The 14560-nt window shown below is 42.7% G+C and overlaps 1 protein-coding gene across 1 annotated transcript in view; it reads right to left on the bottom strand.

Moving 5' to 3' along the window:
- The window catches only part of lamb2 (laminin, beta 2 (laminin S)), a gene marked incomplete at its 5' end in the record, with an annotated part of 46263 nt that overhangs the window by 17323 nt on the left and 14380 nt on the right, over positions 1–14560 (bottom strand). Inside the window, 13 exons of the mRNA XM_079225983.1 lie at positions 562–720; positions 835–970; positions 2047–2126; positions 3456–3568; positions 4025–4204; positions 4727–4915; positions 4995–5115; positions 5259–5461; positions 8908–8971; positions 9344–9532; positions 9654–9727; positions 13321–13456; positions 13597–13766. Coding sequence (XP_079082109.1) covers positions 562–720; positions 835–970; positions 2047–2126; positions 3456–3568; positions 4025–4204; positions 4727–4915; positions 4995–5115; positions 5259–5461; positions 8908–8971; positions 9344–9532; positions 9654–9727; positions 13321–13456; positions 13597–13766 — 1814 coding nt within the window. The remainder of the gene's footprint in view (positions 1–561; positions 721–834; positions 971–2046; positions 2127–3455; positions 3569–4024; positions 4205–4726; positions 4916–4994; positions 5116–5258; positions 5462–8907; positions 8972–9343; positions 9533–9653; positions 9728–13320; positions 13457–13596; positions 13767–14560) is intronic.

Below are 14560 nucleotides of genomic sequence, written 5' to 3'. Positions count from 1 at the left end.
TATCATGCAAAATGCACATGGGAAAAGGTCTGAAACACGCAGAACCTCCGACGTGTTCCTTTATGTTAGTAGTTAGTGGAGATTGGTCAGTACAGGGAAGGCTGCACATTGCTGCTTGTTCACTTTATTATCGAAATAACGATCATTACCATTTTCTTTTGTGAAGCTGGAGCAAGCATAAAGATTGGTTCTCTCTGAATCTGCCAACCAGCAACTCTAAATCCCTAATTAACACAATTACATCTTGTCACATTATATTTACGCAAGGCAGAGTAAATATAATGTGGCCATGTGGGTCATGTGCGGGACTTTCTGGAGTTATCTTATCACTGTGAGTTTGCCAAGAAATAGAACCCCAATAAAAGATATTTGAGAGTGGTATCAATGGGCCTCGTTCACCAACCGGTTTTCAGAAGAAATTAAGAACAAATTTAGGAAGAAATTGGTGAATCAGGCCCAGTCTTCTCATTTAACACACAGGAAGAGAGGGAGTGAGCATATTTCACAAAACTGAACTATTAACGTCTTTATTCTGCAAGCAGAGGTGGTAAATACACAGACCTGTGACTCGTAGCGGATGAGCAGGTCGTATTCCATGGAGTAGGGGACGTTACTGATGAGGAACTCCAGGGTACCGCCCTCGGGTGCCCGGGCGAATCCAATGCCTGTCCATGTGGCGGGGCGACCCGGCTGGTGCTCCCTGGTCTCCAATGTACAGCCCTGAGAATATACAGATGTACTCAGATGTTTTCCTCAATATGTTTCCATACTAAAGCCACAGACTGACTTAACCATACTTAAATGTGTGCTGCTGAAGAATAAAGGTGGACTCACCTGTCCCATTTTGGCCAACTCGGCCTCATACAGGAAGTGATCCAGAGCCATGAAGAAATATCTGGACTCCACCTGAGTACACTGGCGTCCTGTCATGTGACTGCGGCAGCGACACTGACCACTCTCCATGGAGCAGCTGCAGAGGAGACATTGGCTTTGTTCATTCACAGCTGCAGTTGATATTATATGGCTGAGCTGCCAATGTTGGGTGCTTTGAGCTAAACACTAACATCAGCATGTTTAGCAGGTATCATTTTTCAATGTTCATTATTTAACACAGCATGTTTTATCATAAACAAAAGGATTGAATATATTAAAATTATGAGCTGGTAGCTAGAGAGCAAAAATTCTACATGTTAACCTTTACATCGTTATTGTAATCTATACTGCTTATTTGCAATAAGGGAAATAAATGATTGCACTTTTAAATTATTTCTTTGATTAAAAAACATCTTGGCATTAGTAGTTTTGATAATGTATTAAAAGCTGCTTAGAGCTAATGTGAAGAGTGTAAGTCGCTTTGGATAAAAGCGTCAGCTAAATGAAATGTAATGTAATAAAAGAAAACGTAATTCATAATAAAATAAGTAAGTCATAATTCACATTAAAAACAAGATTACACCTATGAAAATGTTACAAAAAAAAAGAAGGAAATATGGGACTGCCGATCGATCAGCGCATAGAGATGTGCTGATCGATCGGCCGTCCCATATTTCCGATTATTTTTGGAGAAAAAAAATAAAGAATGCAAAAGATGTCTATTCAAAACCAGAAATGTCAACCTCATGGTGGCACTAGAGGAAAAGTCAGCAGGCTTCATCCTCTGGGTACCAAGAAGGTCTGTACAGAATTCCACATCAATGGACCTCACAGTTGCTGAGATATTTCAGTCCGGACCAAAGTGGTCGACTGGGTGGCTAATAATAATAATAAAGTGACACATGTTAATTTTCCATTATCATCGAGGAACTTCGTGTCTGATGTTTGAGTAGAGGATGTCAGTCTCTCGTGGCACATAAAATGAATCATCCACTGATGAACTGCTATGACTAAAGGTGTAACAATGATGGCTCCCAGGGCAAAGGCAGAGGCTAAATAAAATCAGAGTGCACGCGCAAAGCTTATGCTGCTATAATGGAGTATTGTCTCGTCTGCAACGGCCTCATTCTTCATTAGTGACCTGTGACTCTTTAAAGCTACGGCGTCACTCACTGGTTGTCCAGGGCTCCCCCGATATCACACTCGCAGCCTCGGCAGCCGTTGGGGTCGTGGCTCAGAGCCCAGTGTTCCGGCTGGAAGCAGAGAGACAGACAGAGGGCAGAGTGATTGACAGACAGGGAACGGAGGAGGACAGAGCAAGCACTCATCAGACAGACAGACAGCTGAACAGTTGGCTCCAGACAGACATTATGCATCGCCCACCGCAATATTACAGAGTGAGATGGGGAACTTCCCCGGCAGTTTGATTGCCATAAGTCTGACTGTCTAACAGCTTTGGAGCATACCATCACTGCCCCATTCCTTTTAAGTTCACACTGTGAGATGTTCTGCGCTTTCAAAGAGAGCTGACTCGGCAATGTTACTACTGGATAGTTGTTTTGCAGTCAGCAATTTCACATTCAATTGGCTTGAGGTATTTGTACTTTGTTAAATGTTGTGGTTCCTCACTTAGTGTTACATCAATCCAGTTCAAGTTGGTGGACAACACTTTGTCATTCATCCAGTAACACTGGTCTGTGGTCTGGTTGCTTTACTACAAGCCATTAGCCTTGACAGCTATTTGGAAAGCTAACAAGAGAAACTCTGAAGCATGACATGATGTCCTTAATGTCATTATAATGACGTTAATGTGCTTCGGCGAGGCAGCTTTTCTTTATGTGGCAGTGCATATTTATACTGATATTTGTTTCTATTTCTTTCTGTTATTTTCTTTCTTTCTTTCTTTTAGTTTCAAATAGACTTTCAGCACAGGGACAGAAAGAGCTCTTCCAGAGATTGTTTTGGTCCACTGTTGACATTACACTCTCGCTACTAAAATGAGGCTCTGCGGGGCTCATCAGAGGACGAGATCCACTTTCGGACCAGGTACAGGCCCTCACCATTTTAGGCCTGCTGTAACCCACACCAACTGGTCAAGCATCAAATCCCCGGGCTAAATTTAGACACGGGGCCAAGGCAGGAGCTCACATTCCTGCCGACACTATTCCTGGCTGAGAAGGTTTGAGACAAGAGGATGAATCTTAACAGGAAGCTGATCACCACCTAATATCGGTATTCTGGGCAGAGGGAGTGGAAGAAAAATATAAAGAGTGAAGAAAATCAGGAGCACTAATTTAGAAGTGAAAAGGGAAAATAAGGTAAAGGAAAGATAAAGTCATGGAGTAAAATGTAAGGGAATGACACGTCTAATTGTATAATGTTAAGGGTCCAACATCGGACATAAGGGTGACAGAAGTGGTCAAAAAGACGAAGAGACAAAAAGAAGAAACAGTGTGAAATAGAAAATATATCTGAAGTCACTTTACCGTATTGGCAGGAGCACAGAGAGAGTGGTAAGGAGAGAAAAATGACAGATTCTATAATAATTCTAAATAAAAGTCAAGCAAGACAACGCGTCTTACCAAACACTGGTCACAGCTGCGTCCAGTGACGAGCCGCTTGCAGAAGCAGTCTCCACTGACTGGGTCACACTGGGAGCTGCCCGACACGGTTCCCCTGTGGTCGCACCGGCAGGCTGGCGGCACACGGCGGAGGGCAAAATTAATGAGGTTTCTCACGGATGGATATTTAGTGACTGTAGCACACCGAAAAGCAGCGTTTTTAAATGATAAAACAAACGACTACCGCTGTCGAGGAAATCCTATGTCAGTTTCTTGATTGTCAAATCGATTATTACGAAGCAGAGTGGGCAACGGCACAATTTCCACTCCTCTACAACACTACTTTTATAAAGTTTGTGTGATAAATTGAATACAATCTTAAAAATAATAATAAAATAAAAAAATAAAAAATGTAGCTTACACAATTATTTATTATAAAGCAAATTAATCATTTAATAATGCAGAAATGTACTGTACACTGCCAACAGTTTCATTTATTTCTACTTGCTGGATGACGATGTATTTTAATGCAAAAAAAAAGATATATATATATGTATATGTTTGTATGAATTGTGACCGACTGTACTCACGTTGGCAGCCCTGAGGGTTGTGGGGGCTGAGGCCGAAATAGCCCGTCTTACACTTGTCGCAGCGCGGCCCCTCAACATTGGCTTTGCAGCGGCACTGACCTCCCATCATGCCGAGGGACGGTTCCGTGTGGCTGTCACACATCCCTCCGTTCTGAGAGCCATCTGGGTCGCAGTCGCACGCTACGGGAGAGACGGGTGCCTGGTGAGTTGTGTATTTTTTTGGGTAGGTGTTATGGTGTGTTGCAGTGATTTAATGTGCTGAGAACTACAGGAAAAGAAGCCTCTGCTGGGGAAGTATCAGGAGAGGCCATCGTCATCTTATTTTTTCTGATGTTTGACGTAAAACACGCATCATCTTCTTCTACATGTTTCATCAAACCTTCACCAATGCCAGTGCAGTGAATATAATTCGGCCTGAAAATAAACACTATCGCATTTCGACATATTCCTTACCGCTTTTTCATCAATGGTTGACAAAATTTGGGCAGACGTGGCATCGGGGATAAACGCTATAATCAGTATTAACATGTAATTCCAGCCAAACTGGGTGATGTGCATATATGAACTCATAGTAATTCTTTACAATTTGACTGCATGTCACTTACAGGTGGTGCTACAGCACAAATATAAGTTTAGTTAATACTAGTTTGGTAGAGTAGTTTCACCTGAATGAAAACCACAGTGCACCAACACCTCACTCACCTATGCAGACTCGCGGGTCCCTGATGTCCTTGACGGGGTCTTTGTAGTAGAAGGGTTTGCACATCTCACAGTTGCGTCCCATGGTGTTGTGCTGACAGTCGTCACACACTCCCCCGCTGAGGTTGCCCGTGGCCAAAAACACCGCCATGTCAAAGTGGCACAGGGTCGAGTGGCCGTTACAGGTACACTCTAGGAAAAAGAGACAAATGAGTCTTTCTGGTTTGTTTCCCTCCTTTCACCAAGTGTTTGCTTCTTCCTCTGCACTCACTCTTGCAGGCGTTGGTGCTGAGCCCCTCGGCTGGTCTCCAGGGCAGGTCGTTGTGGAAGTCGTCACACTGCTCACAGTTCAAACCTTTGGTATTGTGGTTGCACACGCACCTGCCGTGAACCTTGAAAGGGAGTAGGGAGGGGGAGTTGAAGCAATCATACGTGGGGTGGGGGAATCAAAATGCTTTGAAATGATGAGAGCAAATTACAGGAGGGAAACGTGCTCATTAAGCGTCTGTATCGCAACTGAAGCCTCGTCACTCACCATTCCTTCGATGTCGTCCCTGATGCCGTCGATGGGGGCGCACTCCGAGGCGTGGCCGTAGCAGAAGCAGTTTCCTCGTACGACGAGCTCGTACATGGCGTAGTAGTACTTTTCTTTGATTTCAGCTCGGGGGTCCAGCAAGTTGTCTCCCAGTGTGTGAAGCTTGGTGAAGTTCACTCTCAAGTTAGTGATCTTCAGCTGGTCTGTTGGAGAGAGGACACGGAGAGAGTATGTTAGGGGCTAATGTGTTTACGCCCCATGGCATTTTTTAGGATTCTGCTCGAAATAACATACCCAAACTAAAAAGGGTGTATCTCTGCAACCACAAGGGCTATTTGAATAATTTTGGTGTTATAATAAAGGAAACCCATGTGAGCTTTTGCTCAGATGTGTAAATATTCGTATATATGTTACTGGTTAAGAGTAAATAAAGATTGAAACACAGCAAAAATAGAAGTTTCAGGTCCGCCTATAAAAAAAACCACTTTCAGGATGATTATCTCTTTGAAATGATGCTTCACTAAGGTCTAAAATCTCCCAAATCATAGCACAATATGTGAACATTCTCTAACCCAAATCATAGCACAATATGTGAACATTCTCTAACCCAAATCATAGCACAATATGTGAACATTCTCTCTGCAATGTTTGACTTTGAAAAAGTGAAGCAGAACAAAGAGGTTTCCAAAATTTGCATTTGGGCACATTTGCGCATATTTGCTCGCATATGTGACATTTTAATTTTTTCATGTACCAAACCTTATATTTCACTTGTATATTACTTATGGTATTCAATACACTTATATCAGTGTGGATTTACTGGAAGAAATGCTTTTTTTCTTCTAATAAACAAAGGTAGGAGGCATATGCTGACTCAGCGATTCATGTTGCTGTGTTCTTTGGTTCATATCTCGGGTTGCTAGTTCCAGAAACATGCCGAGTGGCCTGACTCATGACGAAATTATAACTGTGATATTTTAATAATTATTTTAGTTGGTGTTTGAGTTGTGTTGAAATGGCTGACTAATTATTGTAGCCCAGGTTATCATTAATAATCTTTAATTTGATGTGTAACATCAATATATTTGTTCATGGTTATTGTAATGTTTAACACAGTTTAACTATCTCGTCTAAAAACGAACCTATATAGGGCCTATGGGGCTTATTAAAAACAGTGTGCGAAAATCCCCCTGCGCCTATTATCAGACAAAAAACAACATATTATCTATTTTGGAAAATCTTGCTCATATCGTGCTGGATGTTCATAGTTCTGATCAAAATATCTTTTAAAAGTGAGTATTGGAATTAATGTGGGGGTTCCTGCGACGACTCAAACAAAGAGACAAAATTGGTTCCAGGGTGTTTAAAGGGCACTGAAAGCAGTACAGATGAGGCTGATGTCATTCGTTTTGGTATGGGAAAAAGTCATATTTTGACCTTCTGGTGGTGCGAGTTGAAAAGTTCAAATGTTAGGAGTCCCCCTCGAGGTATCGTGGACATCTGTACCAAATTGCGTGGCAGTCCATTAAACAGCTGTTGAGATGTTACAGTCTGGGTTGACACCCCTAGAGCCACACTGCTAGCATGGATAGCAAAAAATGCTAACCAAAACCTGTAAACGTCACAATTTTCTATGTGACGAGACCGGAAACATGTTAAGGGAATGTATCATTTCTTTTTATAATTAAAAATATTCCAAAATGACAGAGGAATGCGGTGTTGAAATGGTTTGAGACACATCCTGCTTCTTTATCCTCTCAACTTATCTGGAGAGAGTTCCTAATAGGGAGAAAGAGAACTCCTTTCTAGAGAGGTCTTTTCACCCTGTCAATCAGCCGTGGTCAGAACATCCCCCGCTGTCAGAGTCGGGCTGTTAGCCAGATACACACACGCACAAACTGAAACATGTGCAGATGTACCGAAACACACAAGCAAACCGACACACTTTATTTCCATGTTTCCACAAGGACACGCACACATTTCTGTTTTTTGTCATACACAATTGCCGGCACTGTTTTGTTTTGGTAATTGTGAATGCAAATAAACTGTTTCTCGTATAGTAGACTTAAAAATAACTCTACTCACAACACATTAGATGAGCAAATGGGGGAGAAAATGATGTGGAAATTTGAGTTTAAACTCGCATCACTATCATTATACACATGGTGAATATAATTATGAGGACTTTGAAGATTTATAATTTGACACCAGAGCAGCTGCAGCCGGCGTTGCGTCCTCTTTATAAGCTCACGAAGAAAAAACGCTTTCTGAATTTCCTGTCATGGGACTTGAAGTGGCCGCGCTTGAATAATGGATGAAATGTTTCACTGGGAGGCGTTATTTTTGTCCACACTCTGACCCTGCCCTGCTGACTTGATCTGGGGTAATAGAATCCCTCTCTGACAGAGAAGGGCTAATCCCTCCAGCTCCGCTGCACTCACACACTGTCTGCTTCTCTTCTACCCAGATGGGCACATTAGCTAATAGCAGTTCCTGTTTGCAGTGCAGCCATTGGATGGACAGACAACTATCACCGGATTACTTGCTGGTTTAAAGGCCAAGTTCAGGAAATGTAAGTTAAAGAATAGTTTTAGTCAGACAGAAGATGAGCCTCAACTGAGCCTCCTTATCATGCTTTCTCTGAGGCTCTATATTATGCCCTAAAAGCTCAACTAGACAAATGCTTTAGACGGTTGAGGTTAAAGTCAGCACTGTGATTTGAGTTAAAGTCTGCCAATCAAAAAGGACATTTTTTTTCAGAGAAGTGATGCAGAAAAAAGCCAACAGGAGTAGATTATTTGTCTTGAAAACAGCAGATGGTAGATATGGATTGCTCAGCTGTGAGCAGGTCCGGGGTCTTCACGTGGGCCGGGTTGCAGGGAGAAATGTAACAACGACAAGAACAAGACAACCTCTGCTGCTGCATTGGAAAAGAGAGCTCGGGTTTCTGGAAAGAGCTCTCATGTCCTGCCAGTCTAAACACGGGGGCGAGGACGGCGATGCTGTGCGGGAGAGAAACAGCTGCTTTTCCCATCTCTCCACGTCTTCCAACACAGCAGGGCCGTGTTTCACACTCCAGAGAGAGGGGCTGTTATGGTCCGCCATGTGCCACAGCTGGATCAGCGGAGCCAGTTGGGTCGTCGGGAGTCTGATCCGTGAGGACAAATGTGATGACAGCCAGCAAAGGAAACGGATGGCCCTTTCTGTGGAATCCTCTCTTACATTCAGGATAGCAGACTTGTGACTCTGTATGAGGCTATATATCCTCTTTAGGCTAATGTACGTCAGATCGATTATTTTCCTGAAAACTGCTGTGTTTGTATCTGACTCTGAATACTTTGTCAGTTCAATCAGTTTTTGCATACATTTTAGATTTTGTAGCAAAAGTATAATTATGGGCATCTAACCCTCGATCCTCTGGGTGGATGTTTCTCATGGCAGCGGTTGACTGGCACCCGAGGGCCGGCATTGCTAGGGGACACGCTGTCAGCTTCTGTACTTCAGCTGGTTGTCGAGCTTTTATAACACCTTACATAACACCTTACATAAAAGAGCCAACATCAACACACTGACATGCACACTCTAACGCGTGTGGGTGATTGGTGTTATACACAGTCAGAATGCTGTGGAAAATATGAGCGGGACTTACTCTGGATGCTCAGGCTGTATGGGTCCTCAATGTCGATGGCTGGCTCCAACACTCTGTAGATGACCTAGACCAGGACACATCACATATTTGAACCATCTGAGGCTTGAAACAACTAAATCAGATACGCAGCGAGATATGCAGCATGAGTCTGAATCAGACTTTGTGGTCTGCAGGCTGGATCAGTATGGCGCCCTTCCAATGATTTTTTCATTCTTGAGAAAATATTCATGACAAAAGTCATGCGAGAATCAATGGCACAAAAAGAAAAATGCAGTTTTTCTCAAAAACTTAAGGTAATTTATTTGTGGCCACAACCATCAGAACGTTTAACTCCAAAAGAATAAAATCTGTATTTCATCCACTAAAATAGAAAAGCTTTAATGTTTATCTGGAACCACCTATTCAACTCTTCCTCTTCCGTCAATCAACGACTCACCTCTCCCTCCGTTGACGGCTCAATGTCGGAGTAGCGCGACTCACAGGTGACGTCATTGATGTTACGCAAAGGACCCTGGGAGACTCCGGGAAAGGTAGTAGCGCAGTCGTGGGAAAAATAGCGGTAGACCTGCCAGGTGCGACCAAAATCTGCAGAGCGTTCGATCAGCATGGCCGCCGGACGGAAGGTCTGCGGGAGAAGAAATGCTGCAATGTGTTCGCTTGCAAAGTTCATTTGGGCAGAAGGACAAAGCAAGCGGCGCTGTGAGTCACTGGTTTCAGCTGCTTGGGGGACACAGTGTTTATCTTACCTTGAAGGTCATAATCAGGTGAGTGAAATGAAACTCTGCTTCCAGATCCAGCTGGACGAAGACATCCGACTTTCCTGGGAGAAAAAGTGACAGAGAGAAAGATGTTTACATGAAGTCAACCTTTTCCTTCACGGCTGACAACTGTCACTTAGATTGTACTTATAATTTAAAAACCGCTCGCACTCTCTGACAGATGGATAACAGAGGATAATGGCTCGGGACAGTAAGTAAAGTAGCGGCCGGCATCTCGACAGGAAAAGGCCTTCAGTCTTGGCAGGAGCAATGTAGAGAGCGTGTCGGAAAAGCCCACGCACTTCCTGAGGACCACTTTCACTCTCCTGTGTTACATGGACAGCACGAAGCCAGGAGGACTTTCGCATTCTGATACAAATACATACAAATGGGAGACCACAATCATTTTGTGTTTCACAACTCAACACGGAAGATTACTTTTAAACATCACTTTTAAAGCAAGGCTAGAAATTCTCTTTACCTCCTGACCATAAATCTAATGCTCTGAAAACATTATTATAATAATCTGGTATCTGTGGCTGTCGCAAGACTGTAATGAGGGCGTCCGAAAATGTATTCAGGCCCAAATTAAATGATCGGACAGGCTGCTGGCTCGACAGCTGTTAGCATTAACAATAGCCAAGGTCGTTGTTTATGTTCATTATGATATTTTTGGGAGAGTGGTATTGGAGGGAGGCCTGAAGGGTTGTCCAGTGTTGCCGACTTGATTTAGCAACTTTTGTAGAAACGATTTGGCAGCACTGGGTTTATTGCGTGGATAGCGTACTCTTGCGGGTTTCTCTGATATTGCCTACCTGAGCTTTGAACTGGTGAGTTCAAGACAAAACACGGCTCTTTAACACACACATGCAAAAAAATGATATAATAAATAGTAAATAAAAATAATGAATCCTCTGTTTCCCCGGGAACTATTTTTTCCTCTAAGCGAACGACAGCTGCCAACCGTGTTACCGCGCAGAAGGAACGAGAAGGACGAGAGGCTCGTAGCTGACCGTTAGCTCACCGAGCCCCACTGTACCGCGCATGAATAGATGTGCGCTTCATTCTGCGCGGTCGAGTCTATCTAATGCATTTCTTTGGGGCACTTTGGGAGCCTCAAGCCGAGTAACATGTGGTTCCAATATATTGTAGAGAGACATCTCTACGGCCGTTATCTTCAACATTCTGCAACTCACACTACAATCTAGATAGATAAATAGCACGACAAGTAAGAGGAAAAATACATATTTTATATTTTGGGGTCCCGTTACAGGATAGGCATTAAGCCCAAGAGCCTGAGTAAACAGACTTGTTGTTTAGCTAATCAATGGGTCAATCTCTCAAACTAGAACAACAAATGCACACATACATACACAAACACCTCCATGGTCAACCACAAATCAAAAGCTGACAACGCACAGGAAGTAAGAAGATGGAAAAGAGGGAGGAGGGGGGGAGTGACGCAGCTAGAGCAGAGGGGAAGAGACAGAGAGAGAGAGAGAGAGAGAGAGAGAGAGAGAGAGAGAGAGAGAGAGGACATTTCAAAATTCTAAAGCCTTGCTGATAGAGAAGTGTGTTGTCCAAGTCAATTTGCAATGGAAAAGACATTTGCCGTATAATTGCTGAATTAATGCATGCGATCCCATTACGTTGTAAATCCAATAATAAGCACACACAACCAAACCTCTGTTATCCATATCAGATGGCCACAGTGTGCCACCACCACCACCGTGGAACGCCACAAAGATGCCATGGAAAAGCAGTAGCAACCAGGAGTAAAAATAGCCAGTACACTTCCTGTCCCCCTTCTTCTTCTTCTGTTTCTCTCTGCTCTATTCTGGGTCTGGCGCTGCTGTTCAGTGCTGTCATCAGCAGCACTCCATTACAGCGACGCGGCACACACACAGCTGACATCAGCCGTCTCTCCGCGCAGAGCTTCACAGTCGCTCATTGTCACTGAGTGGAAAGACACCGGTTTCCTCACCCTGTCCTTGCTGCTGTCTCTCACTCCGTCTGGAATACTTACCCCCCCCCCCTCAACTTTCGCTTGCACGTTGCCATCGGAGCTTGTACTTTTCTGATCTCGCTGTCATGCCCCTTCTCTCTGTGTGTGGATATTTGTGTGTGTGTGTGTGTGTGTGTGTGTGTGTGTAATGGTGTCAATAAACCTTTAGGATCTTATTACTTTTCCAATTCTTCTTCTCTTTTCAATTGAATTGTTTATGTTTAAAAATATCCAATATCTCATTTTTTTTATATCCCTTCATTGTTTCCCCTCTAACTCCCACCATTCTTATCCCAAATATTTATAACTTTAAATATATACCAGCACGATTAATGACATGCCATATTTAGTCTTTCACATAAAAGACTTTGGCAGGGTGCAGGGCCGATTGAAGACAACCAGCACGAGCAGTTTCTGAAGCAGTTCTTATGTGTTCGGGCTTTTAAGGAGCAACTCAAATCAATTATTTCAGCTTTAAGTAAAGGTTTGGTGCTACTTTGTAGTCATAACATATATGTACTGTTAACCCTACTCGTTGTGTGGATGTACTGTGTGTAATGGCAACAGAGTTGGATCCAGTCTGAAGCCTGTGAGGTTGATGCACAGCAGACCTGCCGAGCATCTACATCTCTGATTCCACTCGCAGGATTAATAAAGTATCTATCTATTCTATTCTATCTATTCTATTCTATTCTTTCTTTCTTTCTTTCTTTCTTTCTTTCTATCTATCTATCTATCTATCTATCTATCTATCTATCTATCTATCTATCTATCTATCTATCTATCTATCTCTGTCTATCATCTCTCTATCTATCTATCTATCTATCTATCTATCTATCTATCTATCTATCTATCTATCTCTGTCTATCATCTATCTATCTATCTATCTATCTATCTATCTATCTATCTATCTATCTCTGTCTATCATCTATCTATCTATCTATCTATCTATCTATCTATCTATCTATCTATCTATCTCTGTCTATCATCTATCTATCTATCTATCTATCTATCTATCTATCTATCTATCTATCTATCTATCTATCTATCTATCTATCTCTGTCTATCATCTATCTATCTATCTATCTATCTATCTATATATCTATCTATCTATCTATCTATCAAGCTACACAGATCTAGTGGAGAATGACGGCATTCAGACAGATGCTTGTTGAGTTATACATAAACATGCGACACTTTCACTGCAATGCACTCCATCAGCAAAAAACTTTATGAACATCATATTTAAATTTAGTTTGTAAATGATTGTGCACATGGCCCTGTTCTGTTGACACAACAAATATAGGCTGCTACCTTCTAATAAGGCCCCCGATATAAGGAGTTTAAATGTTCTAACTAATGGCTTAACAGAAAACAGATAATTTACCAATGCTTCACAGATTATTATAACTTCTGGCCTGCCAGGTTGTGAAAATGTATATAGTTTTTTTTTGCTCTTCACTTATACAATTGTATTTTTTTATTTTGGCTGGTCAATAACCTATACAGTATTAGTTAATGGATTATCAGCTATTAATAAAGCTTCTATTCACGGTTTATAAACACTTTTAAAGGGTCCCTTCTAAGAAAGAGTCAAGTGGACAAGTTAGGAGTCAATAACAACAATAACTACTTATTTGAGTTCCTCACCGTTCTCCGACTGCCACCAGGACTTCTTGCGGTGGGGTTTGAAGGCGGTGATAACGTTCTCTATCCGGTGATTGATGGTGTTGTACACTGGGTCATATGGCCGCCTGGAGTCACAGTCGAAACACTTCTTCTCATCCTGCGGCAGGACGATAAAAGGTCAGTGTTACGTGGTCAAAAGTGAAGGACTTTGGGGATCAATGAGCCGGACAGAAAGCAGAGAACAGAGACGGGCAAACACAGAATTTTTCTTTAACCTTCTGTCACACGCGTACTGACCTGCAGATGACTGACAATGCAGTAGGGCTCTTTTCTCCTCATCCCGCATGTGGACGAGGCCTTCAGGTTCTTCTCTCGTCCCACCAGCAAGTCCCCCGTTGCTGGGTAACAGCTGCCCTGGGCGCAGCCGTGGCTGTGGTCGGGCTCCTGGCCAGCAGCAGCAGCCAGGACTAGAGGGAGGGAAACAGGAAGTAGAGTTATTAATTAACAGGAAACAGCAGTGCAGAGTGGCATTGTCTGCTGTGAGAGCACCTCTTCACAAGCTTGTGTTGGCAAATGAACGTCTGGAAATCAGTGGCCTTCTTTCTGTCTTGAAAAAAAGAGACATCAACTGTTTTTATCACTTCATAATCATGTCCTCATGACATGTCCATCATGTCCTGTCCTCCAATCATGTGGAGGACAGACTCCAGGATGGGGAGTGAACCAAAGCAAGCTAAACTTTCAGCAGTGGTGGACCATCAGGGCCTGCTAAGTCTTCACTGCTGGCCTAAACAGAATCACAATGTTATAGCTATTTTCTAATTTAATTGTTTTTCACAAATACACTACATGTATTATAATTATTTTTCCCTATTAGTTTATTTTCTCCTGTCTTCCTCTGTTGCTCTGCCTTCAGCCTGCAGCGCTCCAGCTGGTTTGAAGGAGAAGCTTTCGTCCAATCAGATTTTCTTCTCCTGTGTCTCTATGTAAGCAAAGCAGTTTAAGCCTTTGCAGATTAAAGTACACGGGGAGTGGACCTTGTGGTTGATTGTCATGAACTTCAACAAATCAGATCTTTAGTTTGACAAGCTGGGTGTATTCTTTGACGTGCAGCGCTTGGGGGGGGGTGAGTGTGTCCTTCTGTGATACAGCACTGGAGCCTTGGTGTGACTGAATAGCTGTGCTATGTGTGGGAGTTAAAATAAACCATATAAACTCTCACGACAACACATTCCACAGGACATCTCTACGCGAACTTCTT

This window comes from Taurulus bubalis, assembly GCF_910589615.1.
Source record: "Taurulus bubalis genome assembly, chromosome: 11".
Classification (NCBI taxonomy): Eukaryota; Metazoa; Chordata; class Actinopteri; order Perciformes; family Cottidae; genus Taurulus; species Taurulus bubalis.
This window is presented reverse-complemented; position numbering and strand designations above follow the sequence as displayed.